Raw genomic sequence first — 27,835 nt, 5'->3', positions numbered from 1 at the left:
GGAGGGTCGACCTGCCTGGAAACTGATGAGACTTCACACTGTTCCGATTTCATCCATGCAGTACAGCAACGAAACGATTTCGAACGATTGAGCTCTTTGCTGCTTCCTGAAGCAAAACAACCACTTTGATCAGCAAAGGCACAAGCTTTTAAGGGACACATCAAAGGACATTAAAATCAATTTCTATGTACACTTATATTCAGAGGACAGAGAGAGGGATGCAATGAATAGGTCACTTCTTCCCCTCGCTCAGGTAGCAGCAGCTGGCTTGCGTAAACACTCTGATCTGTCAGTTCCTGTACAAACACCCCTGCCTGCTTTTCTCTGCTCCTGCCACAACACAGTCTGGTCTATGTACACGTGATGGACGCTCAGTATAGTATACAGATTGTGTTTCTTTTGTTTCTTCTATAACTGCCCCTCCCCCTCCCCTTCTCCCCAGGAAATCACAAATGTACGCAATATCCGCACAAACACATTGATGGACACGCTGATCTTCACAAGAAAACTTACTTTTGGGGGTTAAAAAAAGTTATCTTAGATTTCCAGTTGCTGGATTTTATTCTCATAGTCTTTCTCAAGTCTTTGTTCTTCTGCTGAGTTTCAGAGTAAAATAAGAGACAGTACTTATTTCCTGAAAAAAGAAAATCCAAAAATCCAAGCACAGTGTCCGAATGAGTCAGCCTACACCTGCATCCAGGTGAGTGGGTTGGCTCCCGGGCAACGCCAGGTGTGGATAGTTGTCACATGCATAGCGCGGAGGAGGTATGGGAGGGGTAAAGGTGGGGTTTATTTTATTCTGTTTTCCCCAGCTTTGCAATCAGTTCATCACAGATCTTGGTGAGCTCCTCAATCTCTTGATTCTGAAAAAGAAACAATTTAATAACTCAAAAACAGCCAGGAAAAGACACACCTATATAATAAATAACTGCCACCAAGCTCATGGTTTTGTCAGCCATGGGTGTCAAACTCAGATCCCAGAGGGAGATTAACTATTTAATCGGCCCAATCACTTGCATCCATTATTTTTGGGTCATGACTTAGCAGCTGGAACCAGTGGATTTGCTTACTTACTGACTGACTGAGCATCTCTTTCAGCCAAATTAGTTACAGCATCTGAACAATGTCAAGTCTGTTCTCTTTCTGTAAATGATAAATCAAAACCCAAGACCTGTGCCTTACGCTCAGGAAATATTTTACTGCAATGTACTTTGTGAAAATCACAGTGAATGAACTAACTAATAACAAAGCCTCAGGGCCTTGGCTGGAAAACCCATGATACACATGACCATCCTGGGATCGCAGACAGTCAGAGTGTAAGAGATATGCTGGATGTAACCACCCTGAATGGGACAGTAAGTGCTGGATGTTGGTGTTTGGCTCATACCTTCTGCTCGAGGGCCCTCTCCAGAGACTCCACCTTCATCTGCTCCTTCCTCAGGCTGGCGTGAAGAGCCACACTCTCAGAGTTGGCCTTGGAACGGACCAGAGCAATCTCCTCATTGGCCCTGAGAGAAGCGACAGGGTAATAGTGTACAGGTGTTTACTTAACAAGGAGGTATATTAATACAAAGCTGCACTGTGAAGTTAAACGCTTTATCATTTCTGTTTCGTATTTGGGGGAGCAGTGTAGCATAGTGGTAAAGAGCAGGGCTAATAACCAAAACGTTGCTGGTTTGCTAGGACACTGCTGCTGTACCCTCAGGCAAGGTACTTAACCCAGACTTGCTTCAGTAAATATCCAGCTGTATAAATGGATAACATATGGAAACTGCAAACTTTTTAAGTCGCTCTGGATAAGGCCATCTGCTAAATGACAACATAATTTTAAGTATTTATGTATACACAGATGTATATTTGCAATGTCAATGAAGCTCACTGAAGTGAACTGAACAGAACTGAATTGAGAGACATAGAGAGAGGGTAAGTGGGAAAGACTGAGATCACAAAGTGTGAGAGGGATGGAGAGAGGAGAGAAGGAGGAAGGCTGACAGACAGCCAGAGAGAGAGATGCCTATAATTAGACTTCCTGGAGTCTGCATCACTGCTGGCCCTGCCTGTTTTAAGTTCAGACATTGACTGCAGGTGTCTGACAGGGCCGTTACACTGCCTCCCTGCGGAGACGCCGCGACGTAGCCCCGCCCACGTCTCTCTGCCCGCCTCCTCCTGGCTTACTTGTCCAGTTTCTCCTCAGCGTGGATCTTCAGCGTTTGGTAACGCTGCTCCTCCTGTTTGACTCGGGCCAGGTACTCCTGGGCACACTTCTTTAGCACCTCTTCATTCTGGGACAGACAGGTGAGCGGGACATCCCGGTTAAGCCATCTGGAGAAGGGCCACTCCGAACTGCACCACATGCTAATGCTAAAGGACAGCTACAGACACCAGCACACACCACCAGCTGCTTTATTCAAAATGTATGTGTTCATTTCAGAGCAGTTTCTGGGTCACACAGCCTTTGATAAGCATTAATCCCATCAATATTTCATTGCACAGATGATCAAAATATGCGCCAATATAAGAGCATGCTAACACGCTAATCCTAACCCAGTTATCCAGTTAATAAGAAATTCAGAGGAAGGAAGCTGATGTTGCTGGTGTCAGGTAGTTAACTAGAATGTGTCTGGAATCTCCCCTTTTAAATTTTTGTTGTAAAATGAAAAGGAGAAGCTTTAATGCTGATAAACAGCAGGCAGAATATCCGTGAGGTACGATGGCACAGCTGTGGAGCCCACCTACCTTTTTGAAGCCCTCCAGGACGGCCTTCATGTTCTCGTACCTCCGGAAGAGGTCGGACAGAGAGCGCTCCACAGAGTTGAGGTCGGCCAGGGCCTGGTCCCTCTCCACGGTCAGCTGCTGAACGGTCCTCTGGGAGGTCCTGTTGGTGCGCTGCTCGTCCTCTGTATGGTCAGAACGCGTTTCACAGCCAGGTTACCACAACAGAACCACCCCAAAGCCAGGCACGCAAAGCCAGCCTTATACCCATGCCTCTACCCAGAATGCACTCCTGCACACTATGACAGGGCGCAGGTAACCACACACTCACCTATCATCTGCGCCACCGTCTTCTCGTACTCCGCTACGATTTTCCTGTGGAGACGGAAACGTTCTTAGTTAGGAGAGAGACCGCATTCTTGTTGTGCACGTGGGAGATTTAAGGAGGACTCGGACTGATGTGAGCCACTTATTCCATGCAATTCACACAATAATTCTAGGTGGTGCTTACATGTCCTCCCACCCTGTGTGTGTGAATCTCTACATCGCTCTTGCACCGCTGACATTCCTCCTTTGGAAAAAGGTCGTAAAGTCTGTAGAATATGAGCAGGCAGCGTGCCCGAGAGATTTGTGACCTCTTCTGTCTCCCCTGAATTCCTGGATTGTTCGTCTCCGCTTGGACAGGGGGTTGTGTTTGAGGACACTTTATGGATCAGCTACCGTAGCGGCTGAATCATCGCTATCTGTCAATTAATGCAGAATTCTGCGCAGCATAATGCCCTCCACTCCACCAGGGTCTGCGCAGACACCCATCTTTTGACGCAGTGCTGATGCAGACTCTGCGCAGCGTGTGTGAGCAGAATGTGTGCAGGCGTAATGAAGAAACGCAGAGGGCAGGACGCACCTCATCTCTATGACCTCATGTCTGCTCTCCTCGTACTTCTTCTTCCACTCGTTGGCCTCGATCTCTTTGGTGATGATCTGTGGTGAGGCAGAGAGGGACAAAGCATTCTTTCACTACAGGAGAGCTGCAAACTGGCTGTGCAGCTGGACAGACAGCGGTACCATGTGACACATATGCATCCGAATGGTACTAATATTGGCAACCAGACATAGGTGGAAAAGGCTTGAGGCATGCTAGAGGCATTTCACTGAAAAATATCATGAACATGCACTCCTGGAAAATTCAATCACACAATCACTGGAAAACGACTCTCAGACGCAGTATTTTGTTGGACAAGTATGTGTAAAGTAGATAGCTGATTTATAAATTAGTCCAACCAAAGGCTTTCCCAGGGTTTTGCTGTTTCATAAATTCACCATAGTTATGTTTTTAGGCATAGCTGTAATTGATGACAACATTTCTAGCTCAAACAACCTAAATTTCTATACATAGGAAAATGACTAAGATGAGTTCAGACAGACCCAGTTAAATGGCTGCAGAGAGACCACACACCATCTCAGAGCTAATCAGCTCAGGCAGAAAGGCGGTCCGTTACCTCTTCTCTGATTAGGGTGAGGACAGCTGCCTTGTCCGCTTCGCTGATACAGATGGAGTCTAAAACCGGACTTCCTTTGTCGTGGCCCTCGTTTCCTGTTGCCGGTTTTGTGCTTGTGGTTTTCAGCGGCTCGGAGGGACAGCACACGGAGCTGTTTTCCTGGGAGAGAAAGGAAGACCCTTCATTGCTTCAGATGCCTTTCAGTCCCTACATCACATCATCCATATTTCTCCAAGGTTCACCTCCAGACTTTTTTTTTTTTTTTTTTTTTTTTAAATAGCAGGTAGTGACAAGGAGCTCTAAGATTGGGTGTTCATCTGCCACAAACCATTGTCGATCATTTGGCATAACGACACGTTTTAATTCTCAATGTGGAATACAAAATAATATTACACAACAATACATCATAACAACTGTTAACGTATACCACGAAATCATGACAACAGTGTCTCATGTTGGCTTTGAGGTGCGAGGCCCGAAAACTGAAACATACAGCAGCTCTGTTCCACCACACAAACCCTGCGGGTGTTGACATCCTCGCAACCTGACAGTACCTGCTCTGTCCTTGCGCGGATTATGACACCTGTTCAGTGATAATCCCTTTATCAGAAAATCTTTATCTGTGTCACTAGCTCTAAGGCAGCTAAAGGGAACACAAATGCGTGCTCATGACTGTACAGACTCGTGCTCATTAAGTGAATGTGTGCTGTGTTCTTCTAATCAATGATCTCTTGCAACAACAGAGTGAAGATAAATCTGGGATAACTTTACAAGCTGAGGCGCGTGACACACAAATTAAAAACAACATTTGCGAAGGGATTTACGGCAGAACTTACAAAAGGGCGCTACATGAAGAGGGGAACTCCCTCTGCTGGGGAATGCTGGTATTACAGCAACAGCTCAGCCAGTTGTTCAGCAGTACTCATGGGTGTATATTCAGACATATGACTTTATTAATAAAAACAATGCATTGTGGCTCTCTGCCTTCTCAGCGCAATTACAATCATTAGTTTCCCAATAAGCTGCTATGTGTTCCTGAATATCAGGTATGTGGCTAATCTTTAATCCAAACATCATTTTACTAAGGAAAAAAAAACATCTTAAAATTCCACTCAGGTCGAGCCTTTTATGGAAGTGTCTGCCACCTACTGGATGCCAAAAGCCAAGTCATAAAAACATGCAACAACACACGAGTCCTTTAAAGTTACAGAACATGTAACATGGTCCAATAACAATGTCAATCAACCAATGAATCACAATATCTCACCTGTCCCCATTGTCTGCTATGCGAAGGCATATCAAAACCAGAACAAACCCTGTACCACCTAAAAGAGGCATGGCTCATGCATGCCCGGCTCACACACCCGTCTCATCCTTCACAGAGCCAGGTACGCGTCTGCTCAGGGATCCGTGCTACTTACATGCCTCACATTCCACATTCCGTCCCATTTAGCCATCTCACAGTCGGTTAAACAGGGCACAGATACTCACAGAGGAACACAAGTCCTTCTCCTCCAGTCTGTCTGTGATCTTCATCTGAGACCCTACAGAGAGAGAGAGAGGAACACATTCAACACACAGGTACCTGCAATGGAGGGAGAGAATCACAAGCATATACACTCAAAATGCTGACATCACAACTCAGCCCCTGACACCATGTACACCTGTCAGGCAAGGCTGTTTACACCAACAAAATCAGATGGGAAGGAAAAATGAATTGGATATAAATACACTACATTTAATTACTTAAAGAAACCTCTAAGGCCCATGAAACAAAAGATTTCACTTCTAATTTCTGTTAATACTGCTCTGAATAACAACATGTACTACATGAATGTAATATAACAACATAATTGTCCATGGTTACTTTATTATTGCAATAAAAGTAATGCTAAGTCGGGAAGCAAAGCGCCTAGCTGTCACGTGACCAGCAGATGGCAGTATACGCCCTTGTTTTTGAGGTCCAGTTACAGTAACACCCCACCAGCTTCCAAACCCTGGTGCTTCAGACCAGATGAGCTGGTTAAACAACAGGAACTCATCACACAAGGCACACAAAGGCAGGTTCAACCTATCATCTGTATTTCATCCTTTCCTTCTGGCCTCCTCTATCAACTTATGCTGCACAGATTTTAATTTGAACTTTCCCCTAATCAGAACATCACAAAAGGGCCTGGGTGCTTCATCTCTTGAGGATCCAAAACACCAGAGCATGCAGTGTATTTGTTTAAGGGACATGTGCTTATTAGTCACACAGCTTATATTGCTTACATCTTATGCATCTACACAGCTCACTGCGTAAACTGAAGCACTGTGAGCGCTTAGCTCAGGGGCACAGCAGCTGCACTCTACCGGGAAGCGTCAGTGTTAGACCCGCCTCCTCGGCACTGCCCTGTGCACGAGTGTGCATGCAAAAGCATCAGCTCTGACCCCAGCTGACTCGCAGATCTGGGCTGACTCCAGCAGGGAAACATTTCATTCCTAGCCTGGAGACACCTATTGATCCTTCATACACGAACACATTATACTCAATGAGTACATAGAGAGGAAGCAGGCGCAGCCAACTGTGTAAGATATGTATATGCCCTAAGCTGCTAACTTCAAAATGTTTCCTCTGTGGAGTCTAGTCCACACTTGCTTTAGCTTGATCCAGACTGCCTTAGGAAAGACATTAGTTGGAAAAAATGAATAACAATGTTCAGTCAATAGGTTAGGAATGCAGAAAAATTCAGTTTAGTGGACAAAGATTCAGTGCTGGCTTCCTTCCGTCTTGCATTCTCCTCATCTCAGAGGTCTTGGTGCTGTCAGCCTTCCTACACTGGCTATGATTGTCCTGTTTTTCTATCAAACCCTTTAATGAATATTCATATTCATAACACTTCTAGTCTCAACAATTGCACAGACAGAATTTTCGGTGTTCAGTACACTGTTTTCAGTGTTAATCACACTGAGCTGCATATTTGTTTAGTAACTAGAACACCTAGGGTGAACTACTCCCAGCCTCCATTATTCCCAGCATGCACTGCAGCAATAAAACATTTTCACTCTTTCTGTGGAGGCAGACCAGGGTGCCTCCGAGTGCTCTCGTTAATACTTCCATTTTGACATCCATGGTGTTCCTGAAAAATTCAATTGGTGCATTCACGGGAGAAGCCCACAAAGGTCTCAGGGTTTTACTGTAGATGGTTAACTCTGCTGTGCTGGCTTTGAGGGTTAGAGGAGACAGTTCAGGTTACCATGGTGATCAAAATTTGAGTTTACCAGAATGTCCTCAAAGAAACTCAGTGTCCCAAGGATGCTGTCACTTTCAATGTTGTCAGCTGAGCAACTTTGTTGCTAAACTGAATGTTTTGTCGACAGAAACCCCACCTCAATGCTCATCAGTTTGACAGGTGTACAGACAGATCATAGCGAAGAGACATAATCCCTCACTGTCTAGTACTCCAAGGCCTCTCAAGATTCAGTGAGAAAGAAGTTGGCGACAGTGGCGTCTCTGCCCGTAGCTTCTGGGTGCTTTTTCAAAGAAGTGAGCCGTGAACATCTCTCTCCTTACAAGTGGCTTATGAAGCATAGGTGACATCTAACAGGAAAATCAATGAACAATATTCTAGTGTTTCCTGAAAGCCATATTGTCCCCTATGCAAATGCCAGAAACTGCAGAGAAATGTTGGGCAGGACAGCCCCTCAGGGCTGCGGGTGACTGCCCAGTCAGCGTGTAGAGAATGTGAGCATGTCTGTAGAAGTGTGAGAGAGGGACAGGAAGAGGAGGAGAGAGGGAGGGACACAGACACTTCAGCCAATCACAGAGGAAGAGTCATATTTTCGGTAATTTTCCTTAGAGTAGCCTCAAGACCTAAAACTACACAAAGCATGTTGAGAGAAACAATTAAATGGGCTCAAGTGTACAGGGAATGAACACATTCGGGGGCATGAAATGGCTCGGTTTATGAAGAGAAACTGCATCTGGAAAAGTTTCCATTGCCAGACCAGACATGACGTCACTTATCTCCCTCTCTGATAGAGCTGAGTGTGTCGCGGTTTCCAACTGTACATGACACAAGATATATGATCAGCTTGGCAGAGGGAGATAACCACACACTTGTTTTTCGATTGAAGAAATGATGTCACTTCCTGTACTGCATGCTCACACACACACTGAACCCCACTGCACTTGAATCCCCGCCTCTGCCTGGAATGACCATTGTGACGTCACAGAGCACCGGCTCACCGTCGCTCGGCAGCCTCTTGGTGCTGGCGGGCAGGTTGGCACACTGGAGCAGCTCGTCCGCCTTCTCGCTCCGGCCCGGTTTAGGAGCCGACACCGTGGAGGCCAGCTTCTCCTCGTCGGTGGCGTGGGCCACGCGCTGGGAGATGTTGGGAGCCCGCGTCACCACCTGCTCTTCCTCCTGTGGACAGCAGAGAGGTCGGTCGGAGAGACCCAGCTGTGTCACCTCCCCAAAACCAGCTCAACAGGAAACAAAACCCAGAAAGAGTGCTTGATTCCAACGTCTGATCAGACACTGATACTAAATGGGCAATGTAAGATGAGCTACTCAGGTATTTGCCCTGGAGTTCAATTGATCTCACTGACTTCTTCCAGAAAACATACATCAGCTTCAGACTCCAATAAGTACATATTTAACATGATAGACAAGGCAAAGTTTTCGTTTTTGAGAAAATGCAGGCATTCATTAATGGCCAGATTCTGTACAGGGCACTACATGTTGTCCAAACCCCTATGAATTAGGTAACTTCTGCCAACTATAATCAGTTTACCTACTGGATATAGTAACCGGATAATGGAAAAGTTGCGACATTTGTTCAGTGGTGTGGTTTGAGCACATTTTTCGTGAAGTGTACCACAGAATCAGAGCACAGACTACAATCAAAGGTAGAACAAACAGACAACCAGAGGCATGAGGCTTAACTTACAGCATCCAGCATGTTTTCATAAAATACTTCTGATGATATTAAGAGGCATTTCTGTAATGGTCTGAGGGTAATTAAACATGTTCATTCTGCATTATCTGGCAATGTAGGAATGCATCACTGCCTGAAATCTCCATACTGCAGAACACAGCCTTACGGAGAACACCGCTCGGTGGAGCCAGCAGCCGTGACTGTGTGAGCATCTCTGAAACCCTCAGCACGGTCTCAGGGAGATTTGTAGTGCTGAAGCACCGTGGATCAATACCAAATGCCTCATCACAAACTTATATCATTCCCTTCAGTTCCCAGTTACTACCAGAGAAATACTGCGCATTAAATTTCCTTAACTGAGAGCACAAATTATCGGCACTCAGCAGGTGACCGTCCCAAATCCAATACTGTGCGTAAGCAGTAAACGGAGTATCTTCAACCATAACTTAAACCTGCACCAACAAAACACTTTCTAAGGGTAAATATTAATTTTATAAAATTTATAAATACTTGACACATTAAATTTAGATTGATTGGGTCTTGCCTGACTCCTTGGACAAACCTAGGTGTCTATTTTCAACAAACCAAAAGCAAACTGAATGAACATAACAGGACTGAGTATTAGAACATGACATGAACATGCAGGAAAAGACATGAACATGCAGGAAAAGCGTGACATTTCTCTAAAGCTGCCCAGAGTGTGTCAGCACTATTTCAGTGACAGTGGCTGGTAGCAGAGCCTCTGTCCGAGGGCACAGCACAGTAAAGGTGATGAGTCATGCTCTCTGTCAGTGCGCCAGACGCACAGAAGCTCTGCTCTGGGGGGGGGGGGGTTTAGGGGGATGCGCAGGTTGCAGGTGGGGCAGGCAGTGAGGAAGGACGCTGGGGAGACAGAACCCTGCACTAAGGCCACAGTGGTCACTGGACACTCAGCCTCTCTATGCCCCGTGCTTTTGTGTGGTGCAGTGGTTAGGGAGCTACTTTTAAAACCAGAGAGCTGCGGGTTTGAATCCCAAGCAGTGCAATGTTTTCATGTTATGGGAACGGTGCCTGCATGAAATTCCCCCTTTTCTCAATAAACCGAATCCACCAAATGTGTTCCACTGTTTCATGTTATTGCAAGGTTAGTTTAAAGAAGATTATTCCCAGCGCACAAACATATAAGCATAAAAACAATCACAGCATCAATAAAATAAAAAAAGTGCTTGTGAATACGTTTCCTTACCTCACCGCAGACGTCCAAAACCAGAGACTCGTTTTCATATTTCTGCACTTTGCAGGCGTTCCTGCAACAGAAAAATGCCAGGAGTCAACAGCAGTATGAAGGCAGTATGCACCGCACACAGTTACCACCAAACTCCCATATGCACTCATTGGTGTGTGTGTGTGTGTGTTTTGCTCCGAGAGTACAGAGGCTCCTGAACAGGCCAGAACAGTTTCTCAGTTGTGAGACAACATCACACAGCGATCCTCACTGTGGCCAGGGAAAAGCAGGGCTCATTAGCGCCCACTGTGAAGGGCTGGGTGGAGGCCTTTATTAGGCCTGAAATGACTGAGAAATGCAGTAAACTGTGTTTTAATGAACACATTAGCAGAGCGCTCATTAAGCCTCTTCGCTGTTGGCTGAGTAGGAGCTTTGGCAAATGAGTTTGTTTGTCGCTTTGGTGCGAAAACACAACAGCAGTCTTCATGAGTTTCAAGACTGCGGAATGTTCTGAGGGACAAACGGCATGATTAATTATTATATTTAAAAAAAAAAAAAAAAATTGTATCTGTGAAAAATCCCTGAAAATGTAACAACCAAACAATTGCGGCCAGGGAACGGGTGTGCTGGCCAAACTGACCCCAGATATGATAAAAATTTGGCTATGGCTTCCAATATGACATAGAAAAAACAGTGCAGAGTCAAAGCCATCGTCAAAAAGATACCAAAGCACAACTTTTTAAACTGCATTTTGAACGGCTTACCAACACATTTCAGCTGGCATGCCCTGATCAGGACACACAGAGCCAATCAGATTGCAAGGCTAACTGGACTGGTCTTACACTCAATCAGCACCAGGTGCAAGCAATCATCCCACCACTGTGGCAGCATGGGATTTGTAGTTTAAAAGCAAGGAAAACAGCAGGATGCTTAGATAAGGCCTAACAAGATTGCAGGAAACAAAAACAAATCACAAATGTTGAATTAAACACTACAAAGCATGGGACCCCATCATAGCAATCAGCACAACAGGAATGGGACACAGCAAGGTCCACCATATGTACCAATATAGCCTACATAAGGTACACCGTAATGAGAGTGGAGGGAGGCATTCAAGAAAGTGAAGTTCATAGAAAAGGGACCAAATCCATATCCTCACTGACACCAGGGTTAACACTGGCTTTCACAGTAAAAATCCCTGTTTTTTCAGTCTATCATAATCACTTAGATTCTCCCCTACTACTTCCAAATCAGTGACTATGAGGGTATCCAGACTATGCCTGTGGGCAGACTCATAATGTCACTGGGTGGTCTGGGTTTCCTGCCCATGGCAGCATTTTAATGTTCCAAAATCCAGTCTTTGAGTCTTAGCCTGGCTTGTTAATAATGTGCTCCCTTCTGAGGTCATAGTGAAATTAGTGTTGTTTTCACTCTTTTAAATTACAAGCCATAGCCAAATTTTTTATCACGATTTGCTTCCCTTTAGTCCAAAGAGCACCATGGGGCGACAGTGTAGCATAGCGATTAAGGAGCAGCACTAGTAACTGAAAGGTTGCTGGTTCAATTCCCCACTGGGGCACTGCTGTTGTATCCTTGGGCAAGGTACTTAACCCTGAATTGCCTTAGCAATATCCAGTTGTATAAACGGATGACATTGTTTAAAAAAAAAAAACTAACTGATGTAAGTTGCTCTGAATAAGAGCATAATGATATTTTTAAGCATATTATACATTTTTCCATAAGCACTGCAGTGCTCCTTACCAATCTTTGTTCCAATGCTGACCCAATATTAATTTGGATGAAAGTACCACTTTATCCACGGTAGGGAATCACTGCTGGTTGCCACGGCAACCCCTCCATTCGGTGTCCCAGTCGGAGGTACCATTGTAGCACCATTCACCATTCAGCACTGCTGTGGCATCAAGTACAGACAGCCTGGTAGCCTCAGTCTTAACCGCTCACTCCTACACTGTGAATCAGTCTGATTATAAACGGTAAATGCAGGAGCCACTCTAATGTGTCTCAGAGCAGAGGGGAACCAAGCCACTCTGGGAGGCTCATGTCACTGTCAGAGAGAACAGCCACTCCTCCAGCCGTCACTCTGCCCAGGAGCTGAGAATGACTGAAATATGTGTTTGTAGAAGCATGCTGTGATAGCCACCTCCTTCTCCTGCTCTTCATAGAGCAAGAAATGGGCTCTCATTTGCCCTTAATGGTTGAATAAATGGTTACTTAAATTAAGAAAGATAAAAGTAGACATGTATAAACACGTATACAAACACACACACACACTGGGCACCATAAAAACAACAGCACAGTGAGCCTCACAGGAAGTGATGTCCGCTGGTACAGCTTTGTTACTTCTTAAACAGCCTTCTGTAAAGCCTAGGTTTGTACAGTACTGAAGGCAGTGCATCTAGAGCCCAACTCTGCCATGAGGCTGTTTCCACAGAGTTTAACCACAGCTGGTTATTCTTTAGTGTTCCAATGTGAGAAGCTGAACGAGAAAAGCCCGGGCAACTTCACATATAAAAAGATACAGTACCTTCATATGTGGCTACATGCACAGCCACAACTCAGCACTGGGTGCTGATGAAATCATAGGGCATTTTAAAGTGGAAAACAGAAATGTCCACTGTGGCTTGCCGTAATGACCCCCCCGTCTGTACAAACGTCTGCTTCATGAGTGCTCTCCATGAAAAATTCCACAAAAACAACACTGATGAACGACACTGAACACCTGGCAATTTCATTACATTAAAACGAACAGCATCACATGAAGGGCAGGAGACTACAAGGAAGCACATATATCTCTCACACAGACCATCACCATTGGCATGATATGGAATGTCCAGCGAAATAAGATAACGTGGGTCTCATGGAATGTATCTTATACTTATCTACTTTTCCCAGAGAACTGATGACTAATCTGAAGTTCCAAAGTAACATACGTGTTAAATCAGTGGTAGGCAGTCCTGGACCGGGACAGCCAGAGATTGTTGAATGTTTCTCTTAATGCTGAGCACCAAAAGCACAGGGACACCACAGTTAATTGAATAAACTGTCCTGCCAAATTACATACTGCTTGGGTGGAACGAAAACAAGGAACATGCCCTGCACCCCGGGAGCAAAGTAACTTACCACTGCATCAAATGATGACTATAAGGTAGCAACAGGCAGTGGGTATGTGACCTATGACCCATGACCCCTGACCCATGTGATAATCCATTTGGTGATATCCGTTAATGACAGCAAGGACAGAGATCGGGCCGGCCCAAGCACAAAGGCGGAGGATAGAGAATACTCACAACAGAAAACAGAGAAACCTCACTTGCTCAGTTGTCCTGAAGCAGACAAAGGGGAGGAGGGCAGGGATGGGGGGGCGGAGGGGGGTGTGGGGGGGGGGGGGGGGCAGGGTGGGGGAGGGTGGGGCAGGGTGTAGGCAGGAGGGGCCAGGGGACAGTTAGAGGATGGAAAGAGGAATAAGAAGAACAGGTGAGTAACAGTTAACAGCTCAGTAAAGACAAGGAGCACCAGCAGAGGGAACAGGTTAGTCCGTTAGAGGGGGGGAAAGGTGGCGTAGTATGGTGCAGAGGTGTTTCCCTAAAGAAAACCACTATGTGCCATTCATCAAATTAACCAGAATTTTAATCAATTTTGCCAAAAGCAGCAACCAAAAAGGTGAGATACTAATCCTTTCCTGCTGGGTATTGTATTTCCATTTCAATAGCCTAAGAACATTTTTACAAGGTAAAATGGCACAAAAAGCAACAACAATATTTACAGCAACTTGAAAGCACTTCATATCAACAGCTCCAGAGGACACAAGGATTAACTTCTTCCCATGGATTAATTATATTTCAGCACTTGGAATTACAGTCGTGTATGTTTCTGAAATCCTTCTCCGACTCATTCAGGCTATAGCTGATGACTGCATACAGGCAGCTGAATATTCTAGCCTTTTGTTTTTGTGCTAAACTCTGTGAGTGTCAGGTTTCACCTTTATAAATAAACACTGTTATAAATAAGCACTGCCCTCGAGATGACTGCTCAGATGCTGGTGGGTATTTGTAGAGAATACTGGTGTAAAGTAAGGTGTTTATATTGTGTCAGAGTAACTCAGAGACCACCCATCCATGAAGGCCTGCTAGTTCCCACACAGCTGTTCTGTGTGTCTGTGAGTTAGTACAAATGCAGCCTGATCCTGCTCCTGTATTCCACAACACAGACATACACATTCAACCTGTTTACTCCTGTCTTTTTCTTTAGAGACATTCGATTGCTATTCTATTTGACTTCATATATCACCTACCGTACAAGCAGTGATGTATTGAAAAGCACAAAAAAGTGTTAAAGTCTAAACTGTTTTCAAATAAGTTATTATTACTAGTTTTTATTTAAAAAAAAAAACCTTTTGACATCCCATTCAACTTTCTGAAAGAAACAGCAAACACAGGCGTTCCGGTGGACTCACGTGATTATCCTGGATTTGTTCTTCTTCGGCGACTGCCTGCCCTTCCCCTCCTCCTCCTCCAGGGGGAGCTCCAGTTTATGCTTGATTGGTTCGTCTGCCAGCTTCTCAGCTGGAGGAGCCGCCTTAGGCAAGCCACCACCAGCTAAGCTCTTGGAGGGCTTAAAGGGGTCTACAGTGTCGTCAAAGTTGGTGGGGTCAAAGCTGTAGGATCCCTTGGGGAGAACTGGAGAGTTGCTCATTTTGGCTTTGTTACCAAATGGGTTAAAGTTGGGGTCGTCCCACTGGCTGGGGTCGCAGCTGTAGGAGGACTTTGTGATGGGGACATCCTCTGAGCCGTGGGTGACTGCCGGCTCTGGGGCTGGCTGTGCTGCTTTGGGCCTCTGTATTTTGGGGGCCTGCAGTTTGCTGGGGGGCTTCTTTCCCAGTTTCCTCGGCGGTGGCCTCTTGGCCTCCACGCTCCCGCCATCTCCCACCACCCCGAAATCCATTTTGACGGGTTTGGCGTCGGGGGCGGCCTCCTCCACCGGGGGCGTGGCACCGCGGCACGGGGGCGGAGAGTTCTGCAGCTTTGAACCGCCACTGGCGAAGGGGTTGAAGTTGTCGTCATACTGGTCCGGGTCAAAGTTGTAGCTGGCCTTGGGGGCTGGGATCTCGTCAACATCTCCCGCCTTTTCCAGGTCGGGCCCGTTTAGCGTCTCCTCCAGCTTCAGAGGCGGGGGCCTGGCCTTTTCGGGTTTGACTTGCGGCTGCGGCTCCGCCTCATTGCTGTGCCCGTTGCACAGTTTCTCGCCACCAAGAGCCACACCCACGTCAGGCATGTCTGGAAGAGTGTCTTTTATTGGCTCTGGCACCACAGGGACCGGGGATGGGTACGCCTCAGGCTGAGGTCTTTCAGTTAGGTTGTTGAGCGTGTCCACGCCGCCCTCCACCGCGACGGGCCCGGTTGTGGCACCGACCAGGGGGGCTGGGGGAAGCTCAGAGTTGAAGTTTTGATCCAGGAAGGAGTTCTGCACTTCGGCGGTCCCGGAGATCACCTGACCATCCTCCTTCAGATCTGCTGAGAGAGGAGAGGCCGCAGGTCAGGAAATGCGACACTCTGAAACACACACATCAGCAATAGATGCGGCCGGGCCGTTCTGACAGGATGAATAGTCGATGAGAGCTTTCTCCAGGGGGATGCAGCAGGAAATCAGGACTGGCAGGAGGAGGGAGAATCTGCAGAGCTGTGGACCCGCAGGTCGAGCGCTGGACGCTCCGCTCGGACTCCGCTCAGCTCAGACTCCTCTCTGCTCGGACTCCACCTCCCCTCGGACTCTCAGCCAGTCAGATCCCTGCTCAGCATCTACAGCTGGAACCCAAAGCGAGACAGCCAGGGTCTTTCCGGGCCACAGCTGCAGCGGGACGCCAAAATCCCTGATCACATTTAATAATACTTTAACTGCATCTTATGACACTGTCAGAGCTGCCCTCAGTGTCAGCCCCTGTAAACAGAGCCGGAGTGGCCGCCCAGCAGGTGGAAGAGATGACCTTACGTAAGCATGAATGCAGTGATCTAAATACATCAGAGCGCTGTCAGGGAAAGAGAGGTAAAGAGACTAAACGTCTGTGTGTGTGTGTGTGTATGATGTGTGTGTGTATGGTGTGTGTGTGTACGGTGTGTGTGTGTGTGTGTGTACGGTGTGTGTGTGTGAGTGTGTGCACGCGTGTGTGTGTGTACGGTGTGTGTGTGTACGGTGTGTGTGTGTGAGAGTGTGTGCGCGTGTGTGTACGGTGTGTGTGTGTACGGTGTGTGTGTGTGTGTGTGTGTACGGTGTGTGTGTGTGTGTGTGTGTGTGTGTGTGTGTGTGTGCGTGCGAGAGAGAGATGGAGAGTGTGAGTCAGCCACAGAGGAGTGTATATGCACAGCAGCTGTAAGCCATCACCACACAGCAGATCAGAATCAGACCTACATGACTCGTCTCACACTGGGAGACCTCAGCTCCAGACAGACAGGCAGACAGGTAAGCAGACTGAGTTTGAGCCCAGGACAGCACACAGCTGAGTAAACCTTCATGAGTCCGTTTTTAAAGCAGGGGTCTCTGGGGTGCAGTGCAGCCTGCGTCCCCAGCGTATTACATCACACACTAAATCACCAAGCTCAGCTGCCTTCCGTAACTTTCATCTCCAGGTGAGCTATTCGCACGCAGCCCCACTGCGTTTGTGAGGGCGCTCCTCGGTAGCCAGCAGCGGGCTGAAGGTTACCAGCGCGCAGAGTACAAAAGAAGGGCCAGAGCAGCCGGTGCACGTACCTCTCCTCCTGTCCCTGTCGTCGTCCAGCACCGGAGCTGCCATAGCGGAGACGCCGCAGGGGAGCGGCCACCTCCCGGAGGACTGTCACTGCATCTCCCTCCCCTTACCGCTGAGCCAGCCTGCAGCGATTCGCACCCAGCCTGACGGCACCTCCCCAGCACCTCCCCGCCACCTGTCTGCCACTGTCATCACTTTTAGAGGTGACTGCACAGTGAGCATGTGCGCTCCAGCGACTGTATCGATCCTCCTCCCCACCCCCCACCCCCCACGACCCCCACCCCCTGTGCTCTCACTGATCGGTCTCTACAGTAGGCTTCACACCGCTGACCTGGCCCCTCACTGTTAGCCCTGCCCCAATCAGGGAACACATGAACTGCTCTATTAGCTGAGAGAAGAATGCAGAGCAGCTCAGAAAGTGAGGGTGAGGACCTGTAAGGCCAGGTCGAGCCTCCTGCTGTATAACTCACCTATGGTGTAATGCTGGAATGCTCTTCCCAAGGCAACCGTTTGTTTACCAGCAGCCAGACATGCTCCAGCTGCCACACCTGTGCTGGGGCATATCGCCGTCCTGCTGGGATCAGAGACGGGTCCCAGGGGTAACAAGGTCAGCCCTGCATGGGGTGTGTACTGATGGGTCCAACTGTAGGCCCAGCATGCTGCAGCCTGACCCCAAATGCCCGTCATACCTCTGAGATTAAAAAACGCAGTGACCCCAAGTTACCACTCACTCCAACGCAACGGTGTGTGACACGATTCATAATGAGCCAATGAACAGACTCCTCTGTCTCCGGTACACCTCACCTTACTGCCTTTCTATGCCTATACTGTGAACAGCCTGACTGATAAAGCTAACTGAATAGCTGAATAGCTTCAGAGCATGCTAAGGTCACATTTCTAAAGCCTAACCTTTGTGCATTAGGAGGCCTGGTATTTGACCAGGCCTGTTTAACCATCAACCGGTTGACCGTGTGAGTCAGAAAAGCCTGTAGCAGGCCCAGATAACCCAGCGTGGGATGGAATGTTTTGGAATAAATAAGTGACTAATACATGTATTTCCACAGAAACACAGCAGTGATACAATGTTCTGTGGCCAGGAATAGAGAGAAGAGGCCGAGGTGAACCTCATCAGGTCAGAGGGTCTCCGGTATTTTCCACGCTACCTTTACCACCTCACGACAATGCGAGAGGCCCACATGCTCCGAACGCAACCTGTTCCACTCATTGCTATATTAATCATGTTATAGTCATTCCAATAACGAGCATATTCCTCTGTGAATAATACACTCATGACACTGCTGCTGCCATGTGTAGGGGCTTTCCTGTGACCGCCTGCAGGACCATGAGCAGAGAGGGGAGAGGGGACAGCATTCAGGGAGATTGGCGTGCTTTTCAGACACTCTGAATGCTGACAATCCCCACATGAGGGTCTGGCATGTGAGGAGATGCACATTGACTCAGGGCTCTTCCCAGAAGCCAACCGCCACTGTGTGTTTACAGCGATCCAGTCCGAGAGGAACCTCCCACTCACATTCCTCATTTAATGAGAATTCACTCTTCCTCTTTCCTAGCCGCTGTTCAAGCTACCCCCAACCCCACCCCACTTACCCCCCCCAGCCCCAACCCCCCAATCATTCTGTGAGATCGGCCATCCACAAAATCGGGGCAGCTTTAAGATTTACAGCAGCCATCAGTGAGATAAAAAAAAAAATGGGGCCCTCTAATTTCTCTCTGTTATTTTGTAAAACTTCTGCGGTCTTTCCAAAAAACATCTAAAAGTCAGCAGCGTGCTTCCAAGAGCATCCAGCCATAGCCCCCTTTGGGCCAGAATCCAGCCTGTTCAGTCTCTAAATGAAACAAAATAGTGTTTGTGGTTAAAAACAGGAAGCAGCTCCCACAATTCCCGGCTCCAGCAATCCTCACCACTACAGAGGAACGGACACACAACTTTAGCCAGACCACGCAGGCGTTCACAGGATGTAGTTATGCTGACACTCTTTATGTTGAACTCTATCAGGTTTTAGAAAGCGGTTTAAAATGAGAAGACTTTTTGAAGTGTAAAGAGATGGTAACGAGGTAACAATTGTACATTGGACTTCAAAAACCATTTACGACTGTCACCACCTCTGGAGGTAGAGAACAAGAGATCTTTTGCACATACATGAGAGATCTGAGCAAATGTAAAGACATCTCTAATAAATGGGGTTTATGGTCACGCTTGCTGGTCCTTGGATGTTTGCATTGCACAATCTTAGCACGTAAAAACTCAAGCTCTGAGCATTCCCTGGTAAAATCGCATTTAGATTACGTCAACTGACTGACAGAAGAACGAATGGCCAGGATTTATTCACTGACAGAGGCTTGAGTCACCGGGATAGAGGGCCCCTCTTCCCCTGCTATAAAAATGGAGGGGGGTTTATGTCAGTGGTACAGATGATTTAAGGCTGTGATGGAACGCGTAAAAGAATAAAGACCTCCGTTCGGCCTCCGGTCCAGCTCACAGCTCCCTTTCACCCTGCAAACTGCTCTCCTGCATCAGCGATCTACTCAGGCGAGGTTGCATAACAACATCACCCTGCATCATACAAAGCGAAATTCACTGCCGATCACTCATAGCTGCAGAGCGCTGCATGGTTTTGCAGCGTGACAGTGTCCTGATGTTTGTGCTCCTCTCTGACAGCTGTTTACGCAATGAGTTGCATGACCGAACAGATCGGCTACAGCATGTTGTTTAAATAAATTCAGTTGTCGTTTGAGGCGGGTACCTCTGGCAGGCTGTACCTCTCTCAGCCCTGGGGCATTACCCATGAGCCTGCAATGGATGTGTCAGACATGGGGCATGTGTGTAAACAGACACAAATGGCTTTACGCTACACAGGGGCTGTCTCCCTGATGCTGTAAATGTGTGTTCATCTGTGATACTACAGTCGGTTGGTGCATTTGAAACGTGTGGCTATGGTTGATCCGCAGTGCTACAGTCAGCTGGTATGTTTGAACTGTGATGCCACAGCCAGCTGGTGCGTCTGAACCACAATGCTATGGTCACTGTGTGCGAATCATACTGTTACAATTGGTGTAGGATCCAGATGCTTGGCTAGTTCAAACTGAATCATAGTTACCCCTCTACAGTCGCTTGTTCCCTTGCGGGATTCAGTTATTCATTTTGAAAAACAGTTTTGTAAATCAGCAAAAGGGAAGTTAAAATCTGCAAAAACAGCAAAAGGGGAATCAGAACAAAACCCTCAGTCAGCTGGCTCAGCAGTGCATCTGATTTTACTGTGTTCATATTATACACACTGATAATGGCTTTTAAAATTGAAAGCAGAATACTGTTAGGTTGTTTTTGAGAGTAATGTTATTTACTGTGTAGTGTTCTCACAGAATCAGACCGGGGGGGTGGGTGATGGACAGAGACAGAGAGACAGAGGGGGGAGGGGGGAGCTTGAGAAAGAGCTTTATCATATGGTGTGACTCTGAAGAAGCCAGTGACCTTTCCATTCTCAGCCACAAACACAGAGGGGACCTGCTTTTGTTCTGGGCTGACCCCTTAAATTCCGGGCGGAAAAGTTCCCACCCTCGCGCCCCGCACTGGGGGTCGGGCGCACCCCTCTGAACAACTGAGCCGTAATGCTGCATTGGGGTTTAACATTAGGGAAAGGAGTTTTCTCTGAGCTCGCCTACATATTATGCTACATTTGATTAGCAGAGCAACTCACAACTCACAATTTTTATATGTTATTCATTTACACAGTTGGATATTTACTGGAGGCAATTTGGGTTAATCACAGCATAGCAGTGGCATAGCAATTTGGGCACCACAGTAGTGCCTCAGTGTGGAATTGAACTGGCAACCTTTGGGTAACAGAGCCCTGGTCCTAATCATTGTGCCACATTGCTGTCCCTGGGAATGGCTCGGCACGGGCGGTCTCACTGTGTTCATGGTGCAGTTCCAGATGAATTAGAGTTCTGGACAATTCCCAAACGAGTCGTTTATGTGCCGCCCAGGGGGGTGAACGCTGTTACTACATTTAGCGCCAATCTGAGGAGACGTGTTTGTTGTCGTTAAGCAGCACGCCAGTGCAGGCATAACTTTTTTTTATGACCTCTTAGTGGATTTGATGACCAGATAACATCTGCAATGTTTTCCACCTGAAAATCCAGCCAGCGCAAGCACAGCTGTGTTCAATTATCACAACACGGTAGGTTTCCTTATATTACAGCCATGCAGGGCTGCAGACTGTGCTGAAAGCGCTAAATACTGAGAGAAATAGTGAGCCTCTTTTAGCTCCAGCAGCAGTGTCCTGTCTATTAAGGCTTAGCCAGCACTATTTTCAGAATCAATGCCTTTCACAGCTGCTGTTTCAGACAGCTCACTCGTAAGTGCCTTAGGAGATCTCAGACCCCTGAGCTGGGAATAAAAATTTGGTCATAATGTTACCCTCCTGGCACTAAACTGCCCTTGGTGAGTGTGTCCTCTGAGCCTAAACACATAAATTAACCGGGAGGCGCAAAGTGGTCGAGCCACATGCACTGAAGGCCAGGAGTTCTCCTGATCCAGAGGAAAATGAGTCTGAGATTCACCCTGATCTGTGGCGGATACGGCGAAGACTGTGGCGGAGGTCACGCAGAGGTCACGCAATCACTGCTTATCAACACCATAAATACATTTCACAGCGTGCGTCATGATAACAGCACACCGCCATTTGACTAGTCTGTCACCGGACTGCAGAGCCAAGGGAGTGGCTGGGTCGGCCATTTTGCTATTACAATCAAATTGGTTTGGCATCCCAAACAAAACGACCCCAGCAATTCAACTACATGAACAGCTTCATTCCCCAGCGAATACTCTCTCTTACACATGTCAGAGCAAGCAAGGAAAACACACACACGCACGCACGCAGTCACACACACGCGCGCACACACGCACACACACACACACATGCACATACACGTGCGCAGTCTCACACACACACACACACACACACACACACACACGCGTGTGTGCACACGCACACACATGGACACACACGCACATACACGTGCACACACACACACACACACACCAGGACACAACAGAATCAGCGCTGAGGGACTGAGGTATTCGCTCTCTTGTTACCTTGGTAACCTTGATGATTTCTGCTCCTGTGCCATCTGTAGCGGTAGTGGGGGGTGGGGGGGGGGGGGGGGGGCAGTGAATCTACCTTCAGCAGCTATGTTTCCATTAGAGGAACCAGAGAAGACAGTGTGACAGGCACAGAAGAGAGGGGGGTACTTTGTGTCTAACACTCAGAGCGTATTCTTTTTAGAACCTGCTCGCTGAGAGAGGCTGTAGGGCGTGCAGGGCTGAATGAATGCGTGTTTGTGTGCCTTCATACATAGCCTAATGGAAAGACAGTCAGAGAAGTGCGGTAAGACCTCTGGCTAGAAGGACATTCACAGGAGAACTGAACACATCTCCCCTCCCCTCCTCACCACGCTGCCAGAGAACTCCTGTCTTACCTGGGCTGTTGGCGTTGGGGTCCGCCAGCTCTACCGATGGGAGGCGGATGGGCGACTCTGCCTCGGGCGTCTCGAAGTGGCCCTCTGAGTCGGAGCTGTGGGAGAGAGACGGGAGAGTGAGCAGCTGCCCGGTACGCCCACATTGTGGCCTGCACCTCTGGACTTTTCGGGGAGACTTCCAAGGCAAACACCAGATTCAGCCCCGTGGCACTCAGAGAGGGGGGCGCCTGTTATAGCCCCTCAAAAGTCCACTGGTCGGTAACCGCCACAAACCGCCACCCGCCACATCCCCCCACGCCCTCCAGCTCTGCAAGCTGCAGCGCGTCTGAGGCCTGAATTCCAGTCGCTTCTGGGAAAAACCGTTTCCTCTTTGTGCCCTTCAGAATCGCGTGATCGTCTTCCTGAATCTTGGCAGGTGCAGGAGCTGCTCGGTTGCAGCCAGAGGCAGAGGGGCGGAGCCGAGAGGTGGGCTGCTCGGCGTGGGCGCAGCCCGCTCTTTTAAAAACACGGAAAGGGAGGGAGCCCAGGGCACCTCCCAGCCTCAGGCTTTATTTCGGTTAACAGCTGTTTGGCCTTAAACTCAGGAATCTCCATCAAATAAAAAAACAGCTCAGCACTGACAGTTTGACCCAGATCTTATCAAAGTTACAGAGCTGGAAATTGCCTATGCGCAGAAGAAAAGGGATAAACTGGTGAATCTACTGGTCATGGGGTCTGTCCTGCCCTAAATTTAGGGAATGGGACAAAGGACAAACCTCTTGACCCCCCTCCCCTGTTCACGGTCCCCTGCCCCACAGCACATTGACCTGTGTCCTTTCCCTGGAGGAAGTAACATTCTCGCTGTCTCACACTCTCCCAGAGCGCCCTAACACACAAGATAGGTCTTCTTCACAGCGATGTCCTCCCTATGGGGGGCAGGAGGTCCATCTCCAGTCCTGACTCACAGCCAGACGTTAGCATCCCCGATCCCGACGGCAGCGGGATCCACCCACGGTTCCGGATCAGAGCCAGCCTGGAAGTGCGTCTGAGCGTGTCAGCCCGGGGACATGCTGACGAGGGGGAACGCGCAGTAAAGCTCCTTACGATCTGCGCAGAGCTGGCAGCAGGCAGGCAGCAGCATGTGGGCACAGGGACGAGGGAAGGGGGCACCTCAGCTCAAAACATGTCCCCTTTCACAGACTGATCACAATAAGACACAGTAAGATTCCCCCGCCTTGCCCTGCCTACGCTGGTCCTGCACAGCACAGAATAGAGGCACCTTTGATTCACACAGCTGTTCGCAATCGAAAATCAGGGTGGCGAATACCTGTTTTTTGTAGACATATGTTACAATGCACAGTGTTAGATCAGGGGTACAGAGTGTACCCAAATGGCTGTCCACAAGGGGGCAGTAGTGCACACAGCTACCTAAGCACAGTGTAAACACTGAGCTAATTCTCTGAGAACACACTGCAAATCGAAATAAAAACCAGGTCCATGGGATGTGATTAGTACTTGCTTGATTAGTATGCTGCAGGAAGGTAATTTTCGATGATTATTTAGACCATATACAGCCTTTAAAAATACAATCTATCTTGCATCCCACCTTCCCCCTGGCAAACACACACACACACACACACACACACACACACACACACACACACACACACACACACACACACACACACACACACACACACGCACACACACACACTTTACTATGCAAAATGCACTCATCCAAGCAAATATGCCATTCCTACCTCTGTTTTCTTTGTAGATTGAGCAGGAAGTACCGCAGGAAGTGAAGTGATGGCGTTATCTAACAGACGGTGTGAGAAAGGGTGAGATTGCATCTGTGCGCTGATCCGTACCAGCCCACTACTGACCTCAGATCAGCCAAAGCACCACTGAAACATGAATCCTCTCAGCAGGGGGGTCCACAGATCACCCCCACAGCACACATCTTCACACCTCCCCTCCAAAACCTGAATCCCACAGACCCTGACAAACGACGGCCAGGAGGAACATCCACTGACAGGGTTGTGGGGATGATGGGAAATTTGAGGACATGAAGGGAATATTGAAGAGCTGAGGGGAATATCGAGGAGTGGACAGGGGTGGCAGTGTAGCATAGCGGTAAAGAGCAGGACTCCTAACCTAAAGGTTGTTGGTTTGATTCCCCACTGGAGCACTGCTGCTGTACCCTTGCTTAACCCAGAATTGCTTCAATAAATATCCAGCTGTATAAATGGATAACATGTAGAAACTGTAATCAATGTAAATTGCTCTGCTAAATGACAATAATGTAATGTAATGTCACACTGAGGAGCTCACAGGAGTATCGAGGAGCGGACGGGAATAACCAGGATCTGATAGGAATACGGAGGAGTGGACAGGATTATCGCATGAAAGGGCACAGTAGCTGCTGTGTGGGTCTGCCATTCCATCTGTCTGTATATCAGGCGCAGCTCACCTCACTGCACAGCACCAGCACATAAACAAGGAGCCAGCTTCCAACGACTCACGACTCCGACAGGTGGAATCAATGGCATTTCCCTGCAGGCATGCTTAAACACACACGCACACACACACTCTGTCACACACTGACACACACACAGTTCCATACAGGTACAAACGCAAGACACATGCATACATAAATACACCAACAAACATGCACACATATGTACACATTCACACATACAAACCCCCACACACATACACAAACACACACTCCTTCCAGACTCAGCAAACATATTAACCAACACTCGCCTGCATCCGCGTGACTTCTCCTCCTCAGGAGAGAACTCTTCCTCCACAGTCATACGCTCCTCGAATGCCCCGCGACCCTCCTCCTCCTCTTCCTCCCTCCTACCCTCCTCCTCCTCTCCCCCGCCCCGAACGGCAGACCACGTCCACTTGGCCCACTGCACGGGTGAGAGCATGGACCACGACATCCCGCTCAGCTCTACACGATCCACCGGGTCAGCACTGTCCAATTTACTCTGTACTCCTCACCTCTCTCTCTCTCTCCCCCTCTCTCTCACTCTCTCTCTCCCCCTCTCTCTCACACTCTCTCTCTCTCTCTCTCTCTCCCTCTCCCCCCTCTCTCTCTCTCTCTCTCTCTCTCTCTCCCTCTCTCTCCCTCTCTCTCTCTCTCTCTCTCTCTCTCTCTCTCTCTCTCTCTCTCTCTCTCCCTCTCCCCCCTCTCTCTCTCTCTCTCTCTCTCTCTCTCTCTCTCTCTCTCTCCCTCTCTCTCCCTCTCTCTCCCTCCCTCTCTCAGGCAGGGATGTGGTTTTCACAGCACAGCAGAGTCCAGGCATCCATGTTCCTCTTTACTGCTCCCATAAGTGTGTCTCCGGGCTCTTCATCTTCAGCTCAGGATCGGCCTGCTGGCTTCTCTGCCCCTCTCTGGGGATGCTAATTTTCTCAGCTAATTTTCTCAGTTTCTTCTGTCAAGGTTCTCCAGTTTAGACTGGAGAACCCACACCCTGCTCTGAAGCTCCAGACCGCCCTCCCTGCTTCTCTCTGTTTTGCGCTCTCTCCCTCCCTCTGTCTGTATCTCCCTCTCACTCTCTCTCTCTCTCTCACTCCCTTTCTCTTCCACTCAGCTCTGAACACCACAGTGCTGATCAGCTGGCTGCCAGAACAGGACTGAATCCGCACCTCCCTCCTCTCTCTCTCTTTCAGGGCTGATCTATTGTCAGAGGAACAGAGGGGGGGAACGGTGGAGCCTCCCAGCTTCAAAAGAATGCTGGGCTGCCTGAAGGCAGGAACTGGGCGGCCCTGTTCTGACGGAGTGGTCTGTCCTTGTTGTTCTGAGGGAGAGCAGGAGTGCTCTCTCATCCAAAGGCAGCAGAGAAGAGGGAAAACAGCGGCGCTGCATGCTTTCACCGGGAGGGCCCTGGAATGCGAGCCCCACAGCTCCCCCTGCTGGTGCTCCCACGAGCCCAACCCTCCCTGCCGACTCTGGATTGGCTGGAAAATCAAGTTCCTAAGGGTTTGCTTTTGTGGAATGATTCTGCGCTGATGTTTAAACAAAGCGGATGGCTCTTCCTCACTGCCGTGGTCAGCCCACCAGCTGATCCACACACTGGGAGGCAGTGTAGCATAGTGGTTAAGGAGCAGGACTCGTAACCGAAAGGTTGCCGGTTCGATCCCCACTGGGACACTGCTGCTGTACCCCTGGGCAAGGTACTTAACCCACAATTGCCTCAGTAAATATCCGGCTGTATAAATGGATAACATTGTAAAGAACTATTACCTATGTAAGTCGCTTTGGATAAAAGCGTCTGCCAAATAAATGTAAAATAAAACTCAGTGAACCTGAGTAGTATCTGGATAGTTGATACACAGAAAATGATAAGCACTGCGTCTTCCTGAACTAAGTGTAAAGCATGCCCATGATTATTAACTCTCGCATGTGACATTCTGTTTAGGGAAGTGAGCTTGGAGCCTACGAACTGTAAGTTTAAATTCCTTGAGTAAGGAGTAAGGAAACATCCAGCCTCATAAAGGGATAACAGGTCAAACTCAAACTCTGTAATTTGTCCTATCTTCTTAGAAAATAATTATTATTAGGAAGCAGAAGAAGAATTTACCAGCTCTTGCTTTGTATGATGTTTCTGCCTGGATAGCCAGAGACTGAAGCTGCGATTTCCCATTGTTCGAGGGATATCCCCTCAGCTTGGGAGCGCACACACACTCGTCAGGTTTCGAAGGGAAATTTTCAGAGGCATTCACCATGGATAGAGGGAACTTAATCTTCCACTCCACTAGCATCAGAGTCTGTCTCCCATGAAGCTCTTATCTCCAGCTATCTGTGAGCTGTGCTCAGCCATGCTTGAAGGTAGAGGCACACAACCACTTCCGCCGCTACCTTCCTGACACAAACCAGACAAAAGGTTAACGCTATGACATCGCCAACAACTACTGCAACACGGCTGCTCTGCTCCAGCATTACAATAGATGTTTGAAAGGAACACATAATTTTTTTTGCTTTAAGTTGTAATGGAACTGAAGAAGAGTGAGACCGGTTTCAATCAAAGAGGCCCAATCTGAACATCAGGTGAAGTAGAGCAGGAATGGCCGCAGTCTCTGAAGGACATGGCTATGAGCACGTACTCTGTGAGAGCGATTCCTTAATCAAACTCATTATAGCCATGGCTTGAGTAGCCCTTTTATGTAACTTATGCTAACCGTTGGACTCATAACCCTGGGTGATCGTATGTGTTCACAGGCAGGTCATTGTCAGCTCCAGGAACA

At 48.1% G+C, this 27,835-nt stretch overlaps 1 protein-coding gene across 3 annotated transcripts; it reads right to left on the bottom strand.

Moving 5' to 3' along the window:
- Positions 1–529: 529 nt before the first annotated feature.
- LOC118777542 (transforming acidic coiled-coil-containing protein 1-like) lies at positions 530–25,611 on the bottom strand. 3 transcript variants are annotated; one of them, XM_036528578.1, is made up of 14 exons: positions 25,343–25,611; positions 22,595–22,689; positions 14,810–15,866; positions 13,644–13,679; positions 10,357–10,417; positions 8,440–8,617; positions 5,703–5,755; positions 4,212–4,370; positions 3,617–3,693; positions 3,044–3,087; positions 2,737–2,897; positions 2,176–2,282; positions 1,388–1,508; positions 530–863 (listed from the first exon to the last, which is right to left on the bottom strand). In XM_036528578.1, the coding sequence occupies exons 1-14, from the start codon at positions 25,525–25,527 to the stop codon at positions 795–797; spliced, it is 2,403 nt and encodes an 800-aa protein (XP_036384471.1). In that variant the 5' UTR covers positions 25,528–25,611; the 3' UTR covers positions 530–794. The 3 variants fall into 3 exon arrangements, with proteins under 3 accessions (XP_036384471.1, XP_036384472.1, XP_036384473.1); XM_036528579.1 differs by having other exon boundaries at positions 14,810–15,863; XM_036528580.1 differs by lacking the exon at positions 13,644–13,679.
- Between the last annotated feature and the right edge of the window lie 2,224 nt (positions 25,612–27,835).

This window comes from Megalops cyprinoides, chromosome 5, assembly GCF_013368585.1.
Source record: "Megalops cyprinoides isolate fMegCyp1 chromosome 5, fMegCyp1.pri, whole genome shotgun sequence".
NCBI lineage: Eukaryota > Metazoa > Chordata > Actinopteri > Elopiformes > Megalopidae > Megalops > Megalops cyprinoides.
The sequence above is the reverse complement of the archived record's forward strand: the minus strand, read 5'-3'. Positions and strand labels throughout refer to the sequence as shown.